This window comes from Amphibalanus amphitrite, unplaced genomic scaffold (assembly GCF_019059575.1).
Source record: "Amphibalanus amphitrite isolate SeventyFive unplaced genomic scaffold, NRLGWU_Aamphi_draft 000211F_arrow, whole genome shotgun sequence".
Taxonomy (NCBI): domain Eukaryota; kingdom Metazoa; phylum Arthropoda; class Thecostraca; order Balanomorpha; family Balanidae; genus Amphibalanus; species Amphibalanus amphitrite.
Genome location: NW_024881706.1, coordinates 446,435 through 468,266, shown reverse-complemented (window position 1 = coordinate 468,266; position 21,832 = coordinate 446,435). Strand labels below are relative to the sequence as shown.

Here is a 21,832-nt window from a genome sequence, read left to right as displayed (position 1 = left end):
CCTAAGGTCAACTTTTGACCTTGACCTTTCGAGGTCAACATACACATGTTTCGATGCGGATCGACGAGAGGATCACGATGGTGCTATTAGTTTGTTCATAGCTGGGATACTTTGAAAGTTATTCGAGAAAAACTTCATATATATATGTAGTGCCGCCATTTAGACTTTCTTTTTACCCCTGTGACGTCATCTTTGATCTGACCTGAAAATGACCTGAGTAAAAATTGTAGACCTTATCCATGTGTACTTTGTGCCGTTTACCACTTGTCACTATCTTGCTTTGTTCTCGAGATCTCGCTGTCGCTCCCGCTCGTAATTATGGGAAGGTCATAAAAATGACCTGACCTGAGGTCAACGCAGGCCGAAAGCCACTTTTTTTATTTGCGCATATGAATGACAATTGATAAGGCCTTAATCGTCATCAGACAAAATTGCGACTTTCAGTTGGGATAATATCAAGGTCACTCTTCTAAAAAAAGGTCAAGATGTCACGTGATCAAAATTTTCAAAAATCGAAAATCCGAGATAGCCAAAACGTTTGTTGGTTGATTGGAAGTTGAACCATATGAAGTTTTTACCATAGAAAACCAATAGTTTCTGAGTTAAAGGCCGCCAAACATAGGGTTGCAGTGTGACCTCCAGGAACTGCCCGAGGCTATATCTCGGAAACCGTTGTTCGAAGAAAAAAATCCTTGCCACAGCTGGGTTCCCCGCCCATCACAACCCATTAGACCAATTTTAAGCAAAAAATAAAATATGAGGGTGTAAATTTTATTTATTTTTGGTCGATCTATCGTGGAATGCCCCTGCTGCATAATATGAAAGTCTGCAGAGGTAGCCGGATCTCCCTGCGACAAACTGTGTAGAGTGAGGTCTCGTATTCCGATGCATATTCCATGACTTGTCAAGGACACTGTGTAAAACTCCGGCGCCGTGATCTGAGAGCTTTAGGACGGCTGCTGCTGGTCAGGAGCTGTCTTAAACGGTCACCACATCATCCATCCGCGTCCGAGGTGTTTGACACGGAAGGACCTCCGGGTTCAGCATTTAATGACGCTCTCACATGGATCCCGAGCCAGGACAAATACCCCGTGGGCCAAACGCCAGCCGGGAAGGTTTCCGATTTACCCGTCGAAGACGATCAGTCAATCCGGCATGTCGTCATCATTTCATAAGAAAACAGCAGGCAGTTCGGTGATTTAATAAATATATTCAACAGTCGCATGTCATGACCATCGTAGCACGTACGGGAAACAAAATTTGACAACTCAGAAACGCAAATGTGCAACAACACCAACGGATTCGGAGTGGTCAGCGCAGAGTAATAGTTAAACATCAAAATGTATGTTTTATCGTACAATTACGGATGAAATGTTAATAGCTGATCCATAACTGCCTCTCAATGCAACGACCGATTTTGTCCAAATTCGAGGACGTCTCTTGCCGACTCTGGACAGAGATGTCCGTTCTGAATCCGTCAGTGCCCGTCCCTCTACACACTCTTCTATGCGTGGTGCGGAATCGACCCTCCGCTACCAAAGTGGGAATCCGAGTTAGCTCAGTTATCGTAAGGCGCCGACTGACTAGGCGCCCGGTAGACTCCCCGGCGGCTATGGATTCCCTTGAAGGACCCATCCACGGCTCTAAAGGCCGTCAGGGAGCCTGGAGAGCCCTCCCTGGCCCTCCTCGAGACGATGCTTCGGGACTCGAAGCCATGCGAACTGCGCGAGAATCACAAGTCTGAACAAAAGGCCGCGCTGCCGGCCCGGCGGCGCCCGGCGGAGTGGCGGCGGGTGTCTACTTGTTGGTGATTGGGATGTGGTTGGTACCGCCGAGCGCCGGCGGCAGCGGCGCCTCCACCGTCAGCACGCCGTCCTTGGAGAGCGACGACTTGATCATCTCCGGGTTGGAGCCCTGCGGCAGCAGGAACTCGCGGTTGTACTCGCGGTAGACGCTGCGACTGTCCGACTTCTCCTCGTGCTTGGCGTGCACCTGGGAACAGACACACAGGGGAGGTCAGTCAGGGGATTTCAAGTAACAGCACGGAGAGATGAGACAGACTCACGGAGCCTTGGCGTGCACCTGCGAACGGACACATGAGGAGAGGGAGGTCAGTCGCGGGGCTTCCTTTACTCGTTAATGTTTGCTTTTAACGGCACTGAGAGCTGAGAGACATAGAAGGCCTTGAGCTGCCTGAAGTGTGGGAGGTGGTGGATCAAAAGCTTTGCCTAAAAATTCCGCGGAGAAGCAAAACATTTATCTCTGTCGTGATTTATGGCCGGATTTTCCGTGACAAATTCACCGCGTCACGAGGAGTTTTCACTATATACCGACTCGACCGGCGCCTCTGGAGGCGTCAGCCCCTCTCGGAGCTGATCTCACGCCGGCCGGGCTGCCGCCATTGGCACCGCGCGGACCGCATTTCTGGACGATGATCGGTGCCGGGGCGGGGGCGGGGGCGGGGGTGGACCGACACCCCCGCCAGCCGCACCCGCTCCCACAAATATAGCGGCGGCGCCCGCTGGTGCAGGGCCGAGCGGGCCAGCGCGGCTAAAAATGACCCGCCGCGGCTGACGTGGCTTTCTGGACTCTGGAGCGCCTGGAGGGAGGCTTTCAGCGGCGCCCAGCATCGGAGAGGTCGCAAAGGGAAACTTAACCCTTCCGCGTCACGGTCTTACGCTAACGGTTGGATGTATGCCCAGCTACTGCCCTTGTGTTGCAATAATGAGGTCTGTAAATCAATGTAAAATTAATTGCAACATCATGATATATTAATCGTCCAGCGGGAACTTCCAAAGCGTGTTTGTTTGTTTGCTTTAATGAAACTCACATTTCCGCGGAAACCTTAAATAAACCGACCTAAGCTGTCCGCTGTTTCACTGCATGCCAAAAGACCGACGTCTCAGGTTACGAGGGTTGCTGAAGACAAAAGGGGCGGTGATCACACCGCTCTTAGCAACAGGTCTATTCTGGCAGACAAATAAACAATGATAACTACTCCATGATAACAGAGAGCAGCTGGTCTCAGCAGCAGGCGGCAGCTGCTCTCACCATTACCTGTTAGCAGCCAGCAGCTGGCAACTACAAATCTCATAAACCCAGCAGCTAGAGATCCGCGCTCGCTCAAATATTCCCAGGACCCGTGTTTCGCAGATAAGGACAACGATCGGGCGGCACGCGGCGTGAAGATCTCACCGGGCGCTGCTAACTGCCGGCCGGGCCATGTATGGGCGGCGGGCGCGGTGCGGTCGGTGCCGGCCCACGCGCGGAGCTCAGTGCCGCGCCGGCGCCGGGCCGAGGCCCTAATAGCCGGCCGGTCAGGCAAGCCGCCGACCGCGCGGCCCACGCACAAACGGCCGCGGCCCGGCCGGACCGCACATGTGGCCGGCCCAGAGGCCATCCTCGGCCATCCTTCCGCGCTGCCGAGCCGTCGAACAGACCCCGACTCGATGGAGGCCGTCGCAGCTCGCTGCCGGCCCGGCTCCGGTCTGTGCCGCCGCCGCCGCTGCCGGCGGCCTGCCCTGAGCGCAGCTGTGACCGCCGCCCCCGCCGCCGCCCCCGCCGCCCTCGGGCGGCTCCTGACGTCACCGGGCGGCGGCGGCGGCGGTTAGGGCGGCTGCCCGCCGGCCGCCCCAGGTGTCGGCAGTGACCGATCCCCAGGCCGCCGTGAGGGCTGTCAGAGCGGCTCACCGCAGTGCCGCCGGGAAATAAACAGCTTCTAGCAAGACCGAGCTAATTTATCCGCCAGTCAGTGGATCAGACGGCAGTTCATTACGACTGTTATTCCAACTCGCCACGAGACGGCTCAGGGCCTAACGAGCTATGATTGTGGCTATTTCACCCAACGGCAATATCAACAGCGCCCAGTGGCTCGAATCGATTTGCCGTTCCAAGATGCTCGGTATATGGCGAAGGAAGTTGTTTGCAACGATTGCGGCATAGTAGGAAGCCTTCCGATCTATACATGGGCCCCGGCTATCGCTGCAAACTTTACGAACCGGAAGTCTGACAGGTTTCGGAGCCTCCCTATGAAATTCGCCGAAAGTGTTGGCCTCGTTAGGTCGGTAACCATGCCGACAGACACATCACGCCCGGTCACGGGTCACGGGTCCAGACGGCCGCAGTAGATGCCCTCATTTCGAATTCACGCTAAAATCGGCCCCGGTGACGCCGGCGAGCTACTGGATCCGATCGAGCCGCCCTGCCCTGAATTAGGAGCGATTAAATTCGCTCGATGTATGTTGTGTTGACACGGTAATGTGATCCGTTTGATAAAACAGCTGGCCCGGTCGCTCCCTCGTCACTGCGGCTCCAGCCAGGAGCGCCGGCCCCACTTAACTCTGTGTTGAGAGACCAATGACGTCAACTGAACATGTTTGGAACGCCGTCCACTGCACCGGTCAGCATGAGCGGCTTCGGCGCAAGAAATGCTTGCGGGAGTGTCGAATGCCGGCCCGCTTACAACTTTTGCGGGGTGTTTGAGGTCGCTCGAAGTGCCACCAAAACGTCGCTATTCACAGCTACCCTGATCAGAGCGTATGATTTATTCTACTACCAAAAGAGTAGCGATATTATTGAAAAACGATTAATTATTCTTCAAATGTTAGACAATAATTGGCCCGAAGAATGTCAACTTGGCCGTTATGCTATATTTGGACATAATGATAACACCAAGGGAAGAAAAGACCCCGAACCTTTTTCCCTTGAGTCACTCACCAGGAGTTTGTTATCGACGGTTTTTACGACGATCTCCTCAGGTTTGTACTGGCTGACGTCGAAACGCAGCTTCAGGTGCTTCTTGTCTCCATCCTGCAAATGCAAAACATATCAATTATATGTAACGTTTACTTAGTGTAGCCCTTACTGAACGCCTACAACCAAAGCTATTCACGAACGATGCTTTATCAACCATGAAAACCACGTAGCCAAGTCGCTGAAAGTCACTGCTGCTTTGGTTCCACCCAGACCCATGCTGAATGAAGAGCTCCTGAACTCAGCTTACAAACTACCCATGGGAATCTCACTAAAACGTCCCATGCCCCCAGCGAGGCCTCAAGGAAAGTGTGAGGGGGAATTCGAGCTCGAGGACGCACCTCCTGGACGAGCGGCGAGTTGAGACTCTCGATCCAGTTGTGCGGCGGCGCGCACCGCGCCAGGTCCATGTTGGTGTTGGAGTTGGTGTTGGTGCCCGACGTCTGGTGAGACGAGGTCGTCGTGGTGCTGCCGGACGAACACACCGTCAATACACGCACTGAGACTGAGACGGCTTAAAACACGGCTTACCCGTGTTTTAACGACCTGTCAGTCCGCAGAACGAGCTTAATTACCACATCAGCGTCTGACCCTACATCATGTCGTGACCGCCCACCCACACTGCACGTCAGTGGGTCAGCGGCTCACTGACGTGCCACCGTCCGGTGACGGTCCTGACGTCACGGGGTGTCGGTGCAGGAGGCACGCGCCATAAAAGGTGTGACTGGCTGCTCGGGTGGACGGCACGGCAGGGACAGCGGCGCCGGCTGACCGGCCGCAGCGCCGCACAGGGAGGGCCGGGGGTGACAGCCGGACAGGAACGAGATAGGCGGTCTCGGGTGGCAGGACGGACAACAAGGTGAAAAAACGGAAAAACGTTTTCCACTCTGTCTAGGGTGGCAGGGTGGAAAACGGAAAACACTAACCGCTCCAAGACGGACAACATGGAGAGATTGGGGAGTGGCTGGTGCGGACTGCAGACACCCTGCTGGCGGCGGATCAGACGGCAGAGCTGGCAGGGGAGGTGGATGGGAGGTGAGTGGGACTGCAGGCTTACTGGTGGGTGCGGCGGGTGACGGGTCAGACGGGAGAGCCGGCAGGGGAGGTGGTGGGAGGCGGGTCGGACTGCAGACGATAGGTGGCGGGGCGCACTGCAGACGAGGCGAACGGGTGCAGCCGGTGATGTGGACAGACACACGCCGTGTTTGCCCTCCCGCTCCCTCAGAGTGGACAGTGTCCGTCTCAGGCTTCGGTGGCTCCGTCAATATTGGCCGCCACAATGACGTGCCGGTATTGGATGGTGAGCCCGTGCAAACGTGCCTGAGAGGCGAGCTTCTACAAACTACGGACAAACTGCACAAATGGATGACATTGAAAAAGAAATAGGTATTTATGAAAAAGGCTGACTTCCTTCGAGGGAAGTTAAGACTTCAACACGAAATAATTCATTCAATGAAAGAGTTAAATTGTAATTTTTGCAGTAATTTAATCGAATCATTGAATCGTTTTTTTTTAGAGTTAATCCACATATTAAAAGTCTTACGTCTACATACATTAGGTATTGCTTTCGCTGTATCTATAAGCGAGCAGTGACAAATGACGAACATTTTACAGCCGAGGCCAGTCTCGTACCATCATGCAGCCCGTGGATGCAGGACGATTTTTGCAACTGGACTGTTGTTTGCACAGTGAGAGAGCGGGAGTGGCAGCTGATCACGACTCACGTCCCAGTGCTAATGGACTGGCAGCGGCGCCAAACACACGGCGACACGACGTGACGTCAAGGCATATAAAGCAGACGAGGAGGGGCGGGCAGGGATTCACCGACGAGGGACCAGGAATCCAATGACGAAAACGACTAACTACATGCTTGCAATATACGTACTACCGATACGCTGTGTTATCACCAAAGAAGCGACTCGCTATACACAAAGCGCACGTCCGCGCCGCAGGTTCACTCACCTGTACGACGAGTTCTGCTGAGTGATCATTGACGATGGAAAACTGCAATCAGAATACAAAGAGAGCCAAGCGTTAGTTCATTAGCATGTACCGGTGGTTCCACCCAGCATCGACACTGCATCTGCCTTTGTACAGCATTAATCGGTCCGCTCAGATTGAGCTGTCTACATAGTGTTAGGCGATCCGCCTCAGTAAAAGCTGTAGTAAAACTAGAATGGTACAAAAATCTGTTCCGAATTAGGCATTACGACGGTGACTAACCCAGTGAGGGCAGCACCGCATGTTAGTCGTAACTGGTGAGTAGTCCGCCAATGTCACATACCCTTGCCCGACATTCTTCCCAAGCGACCCTGAGGGCCCGTGGCCAATGGACAAGTTAACGATGAGCAATATACTATACAAAAGATATCCAGCTATCACGTAGGTCTGTTCGGGGAAATGGCTGAAACTGCTCCCGAGCTCACCAAGAGCGAAAGCTCCAAGGGTAATAGTGAAAACGAAGCGGGATTAGAATTAGGCATTACGACGGTGACTAACCCAGTGAGGGCAGCACCGCATGTTAGTCGTAACTGGTGAGTAGTCCGCCAATGTCACATACCCTTGCCCGACATTCTTCCCAAGCGACCCTGAGGGCCCGTGGCCAATGGACAAGTTAACGATGAGCAATATACTATACAAAAGATATCCAGCTATCACGTAGGTCTGTTCGGGGAAATGGCTGAAACTGCTCCCGAGCTCACCAAGAGCGAAAGCTCCAAGGGTAATAGTGAAAACGAAGCGGGCTGTTTTAATGTCTGTCATGAAATTCAATGGTGTCGTGATATGTTTTCCAGGGCACAGCAATATTTTTTTGACGTAGCATAGCGACTGTGTCACAAGTCAGTTACCCAAGGCCGACAAAAATGTACCGACGACCGCCGCACGTGCATAGTGATCCTGATAAGAAAAAAACTTATATTTATACCTCGGTTGGTCCTGCATGCAATTGCAAGACCAACGCCATCGTTTGCAATATGAACACCGAAATGTATCCCAGTTTTCAAAGCTGTGCCGACGCCCCGACGGCATTGGAAGGCTGTGCCTGGCTACGGGCCAGGACACGTTCGACAATAACTCGAAGCCACCTGAAGTTGGACAAACATTCCTCCGTCTGGGTCGGGACAGCGGGACGCCATGCCGGTGACAGAGAGTCGGCCAAACAGACAGTACGGATTTACAGCCAGTGGGCGGACCGTCTGACACGAACCTCGGCCCCATGATATAGACCGACCCATGATAAAGACGGTCCGACACGGCGCCTCTGTTCGACGCTCTTTATGTGGAGCGGCTGATGATTAATGTATTGCGCGAGTGATATTCGATGCTTTGCAGCTGGACTTGACACGATACCTCGGCTATTGTCCCCAGTTTTGGGAAGAACCGGGATCAACAATTGAGGCGACATTGCAATGTCGCGGCCACCTGCAGCAGCGCCCTTGATTCGAATTCGAACGAGTTTCCGAAAATTGGGAATAGCCTGAATGCCTGAATCGGCAAAAATGCACAGCAATGTATTGTTTCCAGCTGGAGCACGACAAGACACTGCACCTCAACACGACTTGTTTTCTCCGTCAGGCAGGTATGTGTCAAACTGTTGAAATTGAAAACCACATGAAGCGCAACAGTTTCAAAGACTAACGAGCAATTAGCTGAAGCAAGTATAAGAAAGACACGCCATTTAAACGACTGATGGTCCGCACTGAATTTGTAATAAAGTGTAACTGTATGTATAGTCCTGTCACTGTGCCCCTCGCTCGCCACTCCACGTCGTGTGCATTCTCGACACTGCACCGCGGCTGGCAACGGGACAGCCTCGGGTGCCGGCGGGATGCCTGCCTGTTTTTGCGCGCTCTGGAAAGGTGGTCGGTGGCCGGTTTGGCCAGCACAGTGCCAGCTGATTGGTGCAGCCACTCCGGCCGACCGCTTTCCACAGGTCAACTCCTTCGGCAAGTTCACTTAGGAACGCACGGCTGAAACGGCGAGCGACGGGAACTCAATAGAACGAGTTTGGCGATCACCGGCCACCGGAAGGTGGACGGCGGGCTCAGCGGAGCATAAACAGATCATCTGTCTTGCTGCCGACGGACGGAGGCACAGCGGCCGTCCTGAGGCACAGCGGCGGCCCGGTGCCACCACGGCCTGTCGTGCAGGCCAGTACCGTGCTGTGACGCGGCACCGGCCAAGTTTACCGGATAGTGGCGACCGGCCGGCCGGCTCGGCGCCGCGTGGTACCCGTTCCCGTTCCCGGGAATCTCGCGTGTGCAACGGACAGTGTGAGCGACGGCCCACCGTCGCGCGGACGCGCCGCCAAGGTGTCGCGATCTGTCGCGAGTGTAGTTCATCAGCCGGCGACGAGTGACCTCCGTCCGGTGTGATATAGCGCGACGCGGAGTTTTGTACTCGCTCACGGGGCCTCCCTGTAACAAAGACTCGTGCCCTTCGACCGGTGGACGAACCCGAACAGACAGCAGCAGGAGCGGCCGACACGATCCGGCCCCAGCCACGTTCGCAACATCGGCTCGCGAGAACCAGTTTGCGCCGAGAGGTGTCGGTGCTCCGGTGTGGCCGGCTGGGCGAGCACGGCGCGCCCGGCACGGACAGCTGAGGGAGCACGGCGCGACCGGCACGGACAACTGAGGGAGCACGGCGCGCCCGGCACGGACAGCTGGGAGAGCACGGCGCGCCCGACACGGACAACTGAGGGAGCACGGCGCGCCCGGCACGAACAACTGGGAGAGCACGGCGCGCGGCACGGCCGGCTGAGGGAGCACGGCGCGCCCGGCACGGACAGCTGAGCGAGCACGGCGCGCCCCGGCGCCGCACCGGAGGAGCTGCCAGCATGGGGCGCAGCGTGCCTTACCGGCGTCTGTACGCAGAGGTAAGTGAAATGCACCGTCCGTGTGCGCTTACACCCGTGAGTCACGTGTTTTGAAACCCGAGCAGTGATAAACAGGTGATTCACGCCTCCTCAGTCGGCGCGGCGCTGTGAAACCCCGGCGCCCCGCCACGGCGCACCACCTGTCTGACTAAATCTATGGCCTTGATTGTACATAAAGTCAACAGGGCGGCACGCAGGGCTGCGTTTCACCGGTCGCCCCCGCCCGCGCTGGACGCAGTGTGGGCGGACATTAGGCGGCAGCAGGGGCGGACACTGGCTATTCCCTGCACCGCCCACCGCCCCAGCTAGATACTTTCTAAAACGGCGTGGGAGACAAAATGACTGGGGAGATGAAATTTTATGACTGAAAAGTTTATCGCCTTTTGCTGTCAGAATCAAATATCTTCGACTGGCTCTTATTAGATAAATATAAAATTTGTTTGGAAAATTATGAACCACAAAGGTTTCTCAAGAAGGCAATCAGCGATTTTTACCGAAATATAGCAGTCCTATCAATTGGCATTCTGTGCTAGTCGTTACTCGAAATACCTAGGCCGCTATTAACAGCCGTTTCCACGTCGAAGAACATCTAGTAAATCAGCCACATTCAGATACCAACAATGGCCGAACGTGCGCAATTTGGACGCCTCTAGATTCAAGGTAATTTTCCCTTTGGCATTGCGAAGTAGATTGTTGTGTCAGTTGGAGCTTCCTGTGGCACCTTGCAAGGCCGGTGAATCACTAGCGCCCTGGTCCAAAGACAATGCCCTCGGCACGTTTTCCGCCCTCTCCGGATCTTCCCAGCTTGACCAACAATGAACACAAGGCGGAAACTTTACCGCAATCCACAATCCAAAACTGTCCACACTAGACGGCTGATGGCCATCGGCGGCGTGAGGTGGCATGCGAACCGTTTAACCGTTACGACACACACCCAGCCAGCTTTGCATTTTTCTCTGCCGATATGGTGCACCCGCGGTTCGCGCTATGCCAGGTTAAATGTTAGCGTGTCAACGAGTCACGTGGTCGCTATATGCAGCGTGAGTCAGGTCCGTGCCGAGCCGGTGACCCGGACTGACCCGAGTCCCTGGCGCTCACCTGGACGAGGTGATGCTGCTGTGCTTGCGGGGCTCCTCGCGGTGTAGCAGCTCCGACCGGAACCGGGTCATCTCGTCCTCCATCTTGCGCATCTCGGCGTCGAAGCGCTCGCGGATGCTGCTGAACTCGGTGTCGATGACGCTGTGGTCACCCATCTTGATCGGCACCTGGCGGGCCATGACTGACGACTGACTGATTGTGACTGTGACTGAGACTGAAACTGACTGACTGACTGCTCGCCGGCTCTCTCGCTCACACACTACCGACGCGCTGACGGTATGGACTCGACTCGACCTGGCCCCGAGCAGCGTCGATTTAAATAGGTAGTGGCCGCGCCGCCGCCGGGCCGCCGCGTCTGCAGCACCCGCCCAGAATGGCCCGGCCTCAGTGACGTCAGCACCTCGTGCAACAGGGGCCCGCGCGCGCGCCGCCCGCCCGGCGGGGGCGGCTGAGAAACCTCGAGAAGGGGCGGCCACCGGGGCAGGTGACTCCCGATTTGGTGATTGGGCACCTCAAATCGTTCGACTGCGGGTCGAGCTGTCTCTGAGAAGGGGGCGACGCTCCAGTCCTCCAGAAGCGTCTCAGAATTCCGCCGATCGCCCACCGAGCAGAGACTGCCCGCCGGAGCCGGCCACATTCCACACATTGCACAATCACGTGCGTCCTGCATACTCATACCATAGTGTAATAAATAACAAGTGAAGACACTTCGATTACTCGAGGGCAGCGCTTTTCGAGGAGCGCTGTGGCCCGAAGGTTTGGACTTTGAATTGTGAAAAACGCCCGCCCGCCGGAAAACGCAAACACCGCAAAACGCGCAAAACGCACGCCCGAAACGCCAACGCAAACGTCGCAAAAAATAAACAAACGCCCGCCCGCCGCAAACCGCAAATAAAAAACGCAAAAACGCCGCAAAACAATAAAACCGCCCGCCAACCGCAAACAAATTTAACACCGCAAACGACGCAAAAAAAAAGAAGAAAACCGCCCGCATCGCCCGCCCGCCCGCCCGCCCGCCGCCAAAGACAAACACCGCAAAAAACACAAAACGCCCGCCCGCCGCAAAACGTAAACACCGCAAAACGTGTAAAACGCACGCCCGAAAAGCCAACGCAAACGGCAAAAAATCACCCGACCGCCGCAAACCACACAGAAAAAAACGCCGAAACGCCGAAAAAAATAAAACCGCCCGCACCGCACCGACGCTAACTGCTAACCGAAAACGACTAAAAGTCGCCCGCCAGCCGCCAAACGCAAACACCGCAAATAAGCGCCCGGCCGCAGCAAGATAATAATTTATCAGCGGCTGGCATACCGCTAGGCTGGTCATTTTCACAAATCAAAAAGATATCTGCAAAAATCTCCTAGATGAAAGCGCCCGATTAAAAAACGGATGGCACGTGCGTGTTCCTCGCCCCCAACTTCCTTCAGGTCAATCGTCATTTGGGTCATCTAACGCATTGACGTATCTGCAAAAATCTCCTAGATGAAAGCGCCCGAGTAAAAAACGGATGGCACGTGCGTGTTCCTCGCCCCCAACTTCCTTCAGGTCAATCGTCATTTGGGTCATCTAACGCATTGACGACCGGCTGGGTGGAATGAACATTGCGCCAAGAAACGTAAGTATATTGTCAAAAAGAATCCCCAGAGTGGTGGATCCCAAAAGTTTGAAACTACCACTTTGGCCCACTGGACGACACCTTAAACAGTTGCCGACCGGATGACACCCATTGTTTGGTCACCCACGCCATAGTATGCATCATGGGTGCGCCGAAATGACCAAAAGTCCCAATTTCCGGTGTGCAGGGTCATTTTCAACGGCACGTGGCACGTGGTTCTGGACTTTTCCGGCCACTTTGCGACATACCCATGGGTAGTGCACCGAATGGTGGTTGATCTGCATGTAAGAAAATGGGGGGTCGTTTGGATCGTTTTCGAGCAATCTGCCGTGGAACGCATTTTTTCATTTTCCCCATTGGCTTAACACGGGAATTTTTAAAGTCACGTGGCACGTGCACCAGATGGTCCGCGGAGGGGAGACCCATACCAGAACGTAGATCACCTGGCCCACTAGAAATCCTGAAAAAATCAGAATATTTGGACCAGCCGTTTTCAAGAGCATCAAGTTGTACTGATCTCAGGCAGCTTTTGCCAAATTGTCAGGGAACTCAGATTTGTTTTTCAATAGAAAAACACAATTCTAAAGAATAGTGTTTTAACTATTGACAACAAACCTTCGGTTACCAGCATCTGCGATGCTGGGCTCCGCATCGCGGGACCGCAGGTTGTTTGAGCAAGCACCTCTGTAACGCCGCAAAAACGCCCGCCGCCAAACGAGAGGATGAGACTTGCACGTGCAGCCCGGAGCGGGTGTGTCACGAACTGACGTGCACTGCACTCTACTAACCGGTCTCTAGCGGTTTGCCAAATTTGAGTGCAATCGACCCGGCCGTTTTCGAGATCTGGAAGTGACACCCTGCACGTGCGCACGTGCAACCTGGGTCCCAATTGACTTGTGCACGGCACTCTATTCGCCGGTTTCTAGCGATATACCAAATTTAATCTGAATCGGCCCAGCCGTTTCCAAGATCGGGAAACGACCCCTACCCGTGCGCACGTGCAGCTGCACCCCAACCGTGGCACATGAAAATACATACTAACTGACTTGTGCACGGCACACTACTAACCAGTCTCTAGCGGTATGCCAATTTTGAGCACAGTCGGCCCAGCCGTTCTTGAGATCTGGAAGCGTCAGCCTGCACGTGCGCACGTGCATAACGGGTCCCATCTGACTTGTGCACGGCACCCTACTAACCAGCCTCTAGCGGTGTGCCAAGTTTGATCACAATCGGCCCAGCCGTTCTCGAGATCTGGAAGCGTCACCCTGCCCGTGCGCACGTGCAGCGGCACCCCAACCGTGACACATGGAAATGCATTGCCGGGTGCGTGCCAACATCCATGCAAAGTACCAGCGCAATCGGCAAACTAACTACAGAGTTATTAGACTTGTTACTGAACTGACTTCTCATCGTTTTGCACGTGGCACGTGCATTAGGGGTCACCCATACGCATCGAGAATAGCACACTACGTGTAAGAAAGGAAGAAGCTATCCCACACAAAAGACCGCGAGTGAATTGGTCAAGTAGTTGTGGAGATAGAAGCTTTGCAAGGCGCCCCCAAGGCGGCCGAATGCTAATATTTAGCAATAATCAGTGTCGCATCCGCACACGGGAGGTATCCCCGTCACCTGTTCGTATACTCTAATGTGGTTGGGTTCAAGTCACAGTCGAGCCCTGATTTTTTACAGCTTTTCTTAAAAACGGCACATCGTGCAGTGACGTGCTATGCATCAGTGGAAAGAGCATCAAAAGTTGTATATTATATTAACTTTTCACCTATAAATCTTACTAAAGATAAAAGTTATAGAGGAATAAAGACGCTCCCATTGACTTTCCATGTTAAAAATTTTAAATTTCAAATTAACTTTAAAAGAAAAAATGAGTTTTGCCACCTTAACGAAGCATACCAGCAAGTATTATGCTCTTTCCTCTACAAGATATAAGAGTTTGGGCGAAATCTATCTCTAAAATTTTGTACAAAGATCGAATGAAAATGTCTCTGCAAAGTCTCGACATCGCCGTCCATTGACTTAACATGGGACACAGCAAGATTCCAACTTTGACCTCGAGCAAAGACACGTTACGAACTTCTGAGGGGTATACGGCGCACACTGGCGTGTACCGGAACGTGTTTGCCATAAAATGCTGGGAAGAAAACGACCTTTTTCTTGGCTCGTTTTTCCGCCATTCCCGATGGCGCAAAAAGTGTCCAAAACCCCATTGACTTAACATGGGGAAAATGGAATCGCACGTGCCACGTGCCACGAGGTTTTAAGCGAGTAGCGACCGGTGCCATAAGGTAGATCGCCTCCGGGAGCCCATACACTGAACTTTTTACGAAGATTGTACATTTCGTCTAGGCCCCGCTCAAGTTGCCCCAATCTCAGGCCAACCATGCAAAACATAGCCCGGTGAACGACTGCTCCGGTTGTTTTTCAATAGAAAAACACAATTCTAACGAATAGTGTTTGTCTTTTCAAACAACCTGCGGTTACCGGCATCTGCGATGCCGGGCTCCGCATCGCGGGACCGCAGGTTGTTTGAGCAAGCACCTTTGTAAACGCAGCAAAAACGCCCGCCACCAAACGAGAGGATGAGCCTTGCACGTGCAGACCGGAGTCGGTGTGCTACGGACTGACGTGCACGGCACCCTATTCGTCGGTCTATAGCGGTGTGCCAAATTTGAGTGCAATCGACCCGGCCGTTTTCGAGATCTGGAAGCGACACCCTGCACGTGCGCACGTGCAGCCTAGGCCCCAATTGACTTGTGCACGGCACTCTATTCGCCGGTTTCTAGCGGTGTACCAAATTGGAGCTCAATCGGCCCCGTCAATTTCAAGATCTGGAAGCGACCCCTACACGTGCGCTCGTGGAGCTGCACCCCAACCGTGGCACATGAAAATACATACTAACTGACTTGTGCACGGCACCCTACTAACCAGTCTCTAGCGGTATACCAAATTTGAGCACAGTCGGCCCGGCCGTTCTTGAGATCTGGAAGCGTCAGCCTGCACGTGCGCACGTGCATAACGGGTCCCATCTGACTTGTGCACGGCACCCTACTTACCAGCCTCTAGCGGTGTGCCAACTTTGATCACAATCGGCCCAGCCGTTCTCGAGATCTGGAAGCGTCACCCTGCCCGTGTGCACGTGCAGCGGCACCCCAACCGTGACACATGGAAATGCATTGCGCGGCAGGTGCCTACAACCATGCCAAGTATCAGCGCAATCGGCAAAATAACAACAGAGTTATAAGACTTGCCACCGAACTGACGCCTCTTCGTTTTGCACGTGGCACGTGCATTAGGGGTCACCCATACGCATCGAGAATAGCACACTACGTGTAAGAAAGGAAGAAGCTATCCCACACAAAAGACCGCGAGTGAATCGGTCCAGTGGTTGCAGAGATATAAGGTTTCTAAAGGCACCCCACAGGCGGCCGAATGCTAATATTTAGCAATAATCAGTGTCGCATCCGCACACGGGAGGTATCCCCGTCACCTGTTCGTATACTCTAATGTGGTTGGGTTCAAGTCACAGTCGAGCCCTGATTTTTTACAGCTTTTCTTAAAAACGGCACATCGTGCAGTGACGTCCTATGCATCAGTGGAAAGAGCATCAAAAGTTGTATATTATATTAACTTTTCACCTATATATCTTACTAAAGATAAAAGTTATAGAGGAATAAAGACGATCCCATTGACTTTCCATGTAAAAAATTTTAAATTTCAAATTAACTTTAAAAGAAAAAATGAGTTTTGCCACCTTAACGAAGCATACCAGCAAGTACTATGCTCTTTCCTCTACAAGATATAAGAGTTTGGGCGAAATCTATCTCTAAAATTTTGTACAAAGATCGAATGAAAATGTCTCTGCAAAGTCTCGACATCGCCGTCCATTGACTTAACATGGGACACAGCAAAATTCCAACTTTGACCTCGTGCAAAGACACGTTCCGAGATTCTGAGGGGTATACAGCGCACACTAGCGTGTACCCAAACGTGTTTGCCATAAAATGCTGGGATGAAAACCACCCCTTTCTTGGCTCGTTTTTCCGCCATTCCCGATGGCGCAAAAAGTGTCCAAAACCCCGTTGACCTAACATGGGGAAAATGGAATCGCACGTGCCACGTGCCACGAGGTTTTAAGCGAGTAGCGACCGGTGCCATAAGGTAGATCGCCTCCGGGAGCCCATACACTGAACTTTTTACGAAGATTGTACATTTCGTCTAGGCCCCTACCAAGTTGCCCCAATTCGCTGCCAGACTTGCAAAACATAGCCCGGACAACGACCGCTCCGGTTGTTTTTCAATAGAAAAACACAATTCTAACGAATAGTGTTTGTCTTTTCAAACAACCTGCGGTTATTTTGTGTAATGCGTTTTCTTCTGCCGGAAGTAGAAAAACACAATTCTAACGAATAGTGTTTGTCTTTTCAAACAACCTGCGGTTATTTTGTGTAATGCGTTTTCTTCTGCCGGAAGTGCTCTCTCAGAAAATCAATAGAAAAACACAATTCTAACGAATAGTGTTTGTCTTTTCAAACAACCTGCGGTTATTTTGTGTAATGCGTTTTCTTCTGCCGGAAGTGCTCTCTCAGAAAATCAACGATATCTGATGACGATTGATGACGTTTTCATCATTGTAGTGCAAAAGTTTCATCCCTGTAGTGAAAACTTCTAACCCAAGAAACTACTATCCAAGCTTGTAGTTATATAAGTGTTGGTTTTAACAGCTAATTCACCCTTATTTTCTACAAAACACTGAAAATAAATCCCTCTACACGCAACTTGAAGTGAAATATCACTTAAACATAATGAGAAGACCAAAAACCCATTTTTACTACACATCTTTACAAGCTAAGAATGTCTTCTTTAGGTATGCCAGAATGGGTATAGCGTACCGGCATCTGCGATGCCGGGCTCCGCATCGCGGGACCGCAGGTTGTTTGAGCAAGCACCTTTGTAAACGCAGCAAAAACGCCCGCCACCAAACGAGAGAATGAGCCTTGCACGTGCAGACCGCAGTCGGTGTGCTACGAGCATTGCACATGCAGACCGGGGTGGGTGTGCTACAAACTGACGTGCACGGCACCCTATTCGCCGATCTATAGCGGTGTGCCAAATTTGAGTCAGGTCAAGTCAGGTCAACCGCTAGGGGTCGTGACGGGTATTCGTAATACGGCACCCTATTGGCCGGTCTCTAGAGGTGTACCAAATTTAAGCTCAATCGGCCCGGCCGTTCTCGAGATCTGAAAGTGTCACCCTGCACGTGCGCACGTGCAGCTACACCCCATCCGTGACACATGAAAATACATACTAACTGACATGCGCACGGCACCCTACTGATCGGTCTCTAAAGGTGTGCCAAATTTGAATGCAATCGGCCCGGCCGTTCCTGAGATCTGGAAGCGTCACCCTGCACGTGCGCACGTGCAACCTGGGACCCAACTGATCTGTGCAAGGCACCCTACTACGCAGTCTTTGGCGGTGTGCCAAATTTGAGTGCAATCGACCCGGCCGTTTACGAGATCTGGAAGCGACACCCTGCACGTGCGCACGTGCAGTCTGGGCCCCAATTGACTTTTGCACGGCACTCTATTCGCCGGTTTCTAGCGGTGTACCGAATTTAATCTGAATCGGCCCAGCCGTTTCCAAGATCTGGAAACGACCCCTACACGTGCGCACGTGCAGCTGCACCCCAACCTTGGCAAATGGAAATACACACTAACTGACTTGTGCACGGCACCCTACTAACCAGTCTCTAGTGGCATGCCAAATTTGAGCACAGTCGGCCCGGCCGTTCTCGAGATCTGGAAGCGTCGTCCTGCACGTGCGCACGTGCAAAATGAGTCCCATCTGATTTGTGCACGGCACCCTACTCGCCGATCCCTAACGGTGTGCCAACTTTGATCACAATCGGCCCAGCCGTTCTCGAGATCTGGAAGCGTCACCCTGCACGTGTGCACGTGCAGCGGCACCCCAACCGTGACACATGGAAATGCATTGCGCGTCGGGTGCCTACAACCATGCCAAGTATCAGCGCAATCGGCAAACTAACTACAGAGTTATTAGACTTGTTACCGAACTGACACCTCTTCGTTTTGCACGTGACACGTGCATTAGGGGTCACCCATACGCATCGAGAACAGCACACTACGTGTAAGAAAGGAAGAAGCTATCCCACACAAAAGACCGCGAGTGAATCGGTCCAGTGGTTGCAGAGATATAAGGTTTGTAAAGGCACCCCACAGGCGGCCTACTGCTAATATTTAGCAATAATCAGTGTCACATCCGCACACGGGAGGTATCCCCGTCACCTGTTCGTATCCTCTAATGTGGTTGGGTTCAAGTCACAGTCGAGCCCTGATTTTTTACAGCTTTTCTTAAAAACGGCACATCGTGCAGTGACGTTCCATACATTGTTGGAAAGAGCATCGAAAGTTGTATATTTTATTAACTTTTCACTTTGGTATATCTGCAACGTAAAAAGTTATTAGGCAACAAAGACGCTCCCATTGACTTTCCATGTTAAAAATTTTAATTTTCAAATGAACTTTATAAGAAAAAATGAGTTCTCCCAGCTTAACGAAGCATAACGGCATGTACTATGGTCTTTCTTCTACAAGATGTATGAGTTTGGGCGAAATCTATCTCTAAAATTTTGTACAAAGATCGAATGAAAATGTCTCCGCAAAGTCTCGACATCGCCGTCCATTGACTTAACATGGGACACAGCAAAATTCCAACTTTGACCTCGTGCAAAGACACGTTCCGAGATTCTGAGGGGTATACAGCGCACACTGGCGTGTACCCAAACGTGTTTGCCATAAAATGCTGGGAAGAAAACCGCCTCTTCCTTGGCTCGTTTTCCCGCTATTCGCGATCGCGCAAAAAGTGTCCAAAACCCCGTTCACTTAACATGGGGAAAATGGAATCGCACGTGCCACGCGCAAAAGACTTCTTAGCGAGTAGCGACCGGTGCCATCAGGTAGATCGCCTGCGGGAGCCCATACCCTGAACTTTTTACGAAGATTGTACATTTCGTCTAGGCCCCCGTCAAGTTGTACTGATTCGCGGCCAGACTTGCAAAACATACCCCGGACAACGACCGCTCCGGTTGTTTTTCAATAGAAAAACACAATTCTAACGAATAGTGTTTGTCTTTTCAAACAACCTGCGGTTACCGGCATCTGCGATGCCGGGCTCCGCATCGCGGGACCGCAGGTTGTTTGAGCAAGCACCTTTGTAAACGCAGCAAAAACGCCCGCCACCAAACGAGAGGATGAGCCTTGCACGTGCAGACCGCAGTCGGTGTGCTACGGACTGACGTGCACGGCACCCTATCGCCGGTCTATAGCGGTGTGCCAAATTTGAGTGCAATCGGCCCGGCCATTTTCGAGATCTGGAACAGTCACCCTGCACGTGCGCACGCGCAACCTGGGCCCCAATTGACTTGTGCACGGCACTCTATTCGCCGGTCTCTAGCGGTGTACCAAATTGGAGCTCAATCGGCCCGTCAATTTCAAGATCTGGAAGCGACCCCTACACGTGCGCACGTGCAGCTGCACCCCAACCGTGGCACATGAAAATACATACTAACTGAATTGTGCAAGGCACCCTACTAACCAGTCTCTAGTGGTATGCCAAATTTCAGCACAGTCGGTCCAGCCGTTCTCGAGATCTGGAAGCGTCAGCCTGCACGTGCGCACGTGCAAACTGGGTCCCATCTGACTTGTGCACGGCACCCTACTCGCCGAGCCCTAACGGTGTGCCAAGTTTCATCACAATCGGCCCGGCCGTTCTCGAGATCTGGAAGCGTCACCCTGCACGTGTGCACGTGCAATAGCACCCCAACCGTGACACATGGAAATGCATTGCCCGGTGGGTGTCTACATCCATGCCAAGTCTCAGTGCAATCGGCAAAGTAACTACAGAGTTATTAGAATTGTAACCGAACTGACACCTCTTCGTTTTGCACGTGGCACGTGCATTAGGGGTCACCCATACGCATCGAGAACAGCACACTACGTGTAAGAAAGGAAGAAGCTATCCCACACAAAAGACCGCGAGTGAATCGGTCCAGTGGTTGCAGAGATATAAGGTTTGTAAAGGTACCCCACAGGCGGCCTACTGCTAATATTTAGCAATAATCAGTGTCGCATCCGCACACGGGAGGTATCGCCGTCACCTGTTCGTATACTCTAACGTGGTTGGGTTCAAGTCACAGTCGAGCCCTGCTTTTTTACAGCTTTTCTTAAAAACGCCACATCGTGCAGTGACGTCCTATGCATCAGTGGAAAGAGCATCAAAAGTTGTATATTATATTAACTTTTCACCTATATATCTTACTAAAGATAAAAGTTATAGAGGAATAAAGACGCTCCCATTGACTTTCCATGTTAAAAATTTTAAATTTCAAATTAACTTTAAAAGAAAAAATGAGTTTTGCCACCTTAACGAAGCATACCAGCAAGTACTATGCTCTTTCCTCTACAAGATATGAGAGTTTGGGCGAAATCTATCTCTAAAATTTTGTACAAAGATCGAATGAAAATGTCTCTGCAAAGTCTCGACATCGCCGTCCATTGACTTAACATGGGACACAGCAAGATTCCAACTTTGACCTCGAGCAAAGACACGTTACGAACTTCTGAAGGGTATACGGCGCACACTGGCGTGTACCGGAACGTGTTTGCCATAAAATGCTGGGAAGAAAACCACCTCTTTCTTGGCTCGTTTTTCCGCCATTCCCGATGGCGCAAAAAGTGTCCAAAACCCCGTTGACTTAACATGGGGAAAATGGAATCGCACGTGCCACGTGCCACGAGGTTTTAAGCGAGTAGCGACCGGTGCCATAAGGTAGATCGCCTCCGGGAGCCCATACACTGAACTTTTTACGAAGATTGTACATTTCGTCTAGGCCCCGCTCAAGTTGCCCCAATCTCAGGCCAACCATGCAAAACATAGCCCGGTGAACGACTGCTCCGGTTGTTTTTCAATAGAAAAACACAATTCTAACGAATAGTGTTTGTCTTTTCAAACAACCTGCGGTTACCAGCATCTGCGATGCTGGGCTCCGCATCGCGGGACCGCAGGTTGTTTGAGCAAGCACCTTTGTAAACGCAGCAAAAACGCCCGCCGCCAAACGAGAGGATGAGCCTTGCACGTGTAGACCGGAGTCGGTGTGCTACAAACTGACGTGCACGGCACCCTACTCGCTGATCTATAGCGGTGTGCCAAATTTGAGTGTAATCGGCTCGGCCATTTTCGAGATCTGGAAGCGTCACCCTGCACGTGCGCACGTGCAAGCTGTGTCCAATTGCATTGTGCATGGGACCCTATTCGCCGGTCTCTAGCGGTGTACCAAATTCGAGCTCAATCGGCCCAGCCGTTTTCAAGATCTTGAAACGACCCCTCCACGTGCGCACGTGCAGTTGCATCTCAACCGTGACACATGGAAATACATACTAACTGACTTGTG

General features: G+C 52.3%; 2 protein-coding genes across 3 annotated transcripts in view; one reads left to right on the top strand and one right to left on the bottom strand.

The window, feature by feature from the left end:
• Positions 1-1,190: 1,190 nt before the first annotated feature.
• LOC122385217 (heat shock protein beta-6-like) lies at positions 1,191-12,094 on the bottom strand. Of its 2 annotated transcripts, XM_043373341.1 has the most exons (5): positions 10,730-12,094; positions 6,715-6,756; positions 5,094-5,220; positions 4,717-4,809; positions 1,191-1,992 (listed from the first exon to the last, which is right to left on the bottom strand). In XM_043373341.1, exons 1-5 carry the CDS (start codon positions 10,906-10,908, stop codon positions 1,798-1,800), a joined length of 636 nt encoding a protein of 211 aa, XP_043229276.1. In that variant the 5' UTR covers positions 10,909-12,094; the 3' UTR covers positions 1,191-1,797. The 2 variants fall into 2 exon arrangements, with proteins under 2 accessions (XP_043229276.1, XP_043229277.1); XM_043373342.1 differs by lacking the exon at positions 6,715-6,756 and having other exon boundaries at positions 10,730-11,137.
• The window catches only part of LOC122385215 (neurotactin-like), a 100,976-nt gene continuing 87,758 nt past the window's right edge, over positions 8,615-21,832 (top strand). Inside the window, exon 1 of the mRNA XM_043373336.1 lies at positions 8,615-9,631. Within this exon, the coding sequence (XP_043229271.1) occupies positions 9,593-9,631 (39 nt within the window). The 5' untranslated portion in view covers positions 8,615-9,592. The remainder of the gene's footprint in view (positions 9,632-21,832) is intronic.

Bases quoted from the DNA above. Each gene is read 5' to 3' on its own strand.
- LOC122385217 (XM_043373341.1), bottom strand. From the start codon at position 10,908: ATGGCCCGCCAGGTGCCGATCAAGATGGGTGACCACAGCGTCATCGAC. The intron at 6,757-10,729 runs GTGAGCGCCAGG...TTCTGATTGCAG, and splicing joins AGCAGCATCACCTCGTCCAG to TTTTCCATCGTCAATGATCA. The intron at 1,993-4,716 runs GTGAGTGACTCA...GTCTGTTCCCAG, and splicing joins CCGTCGATAACAAACTCCTG to GTGCACGCCAAGCACGAGGA.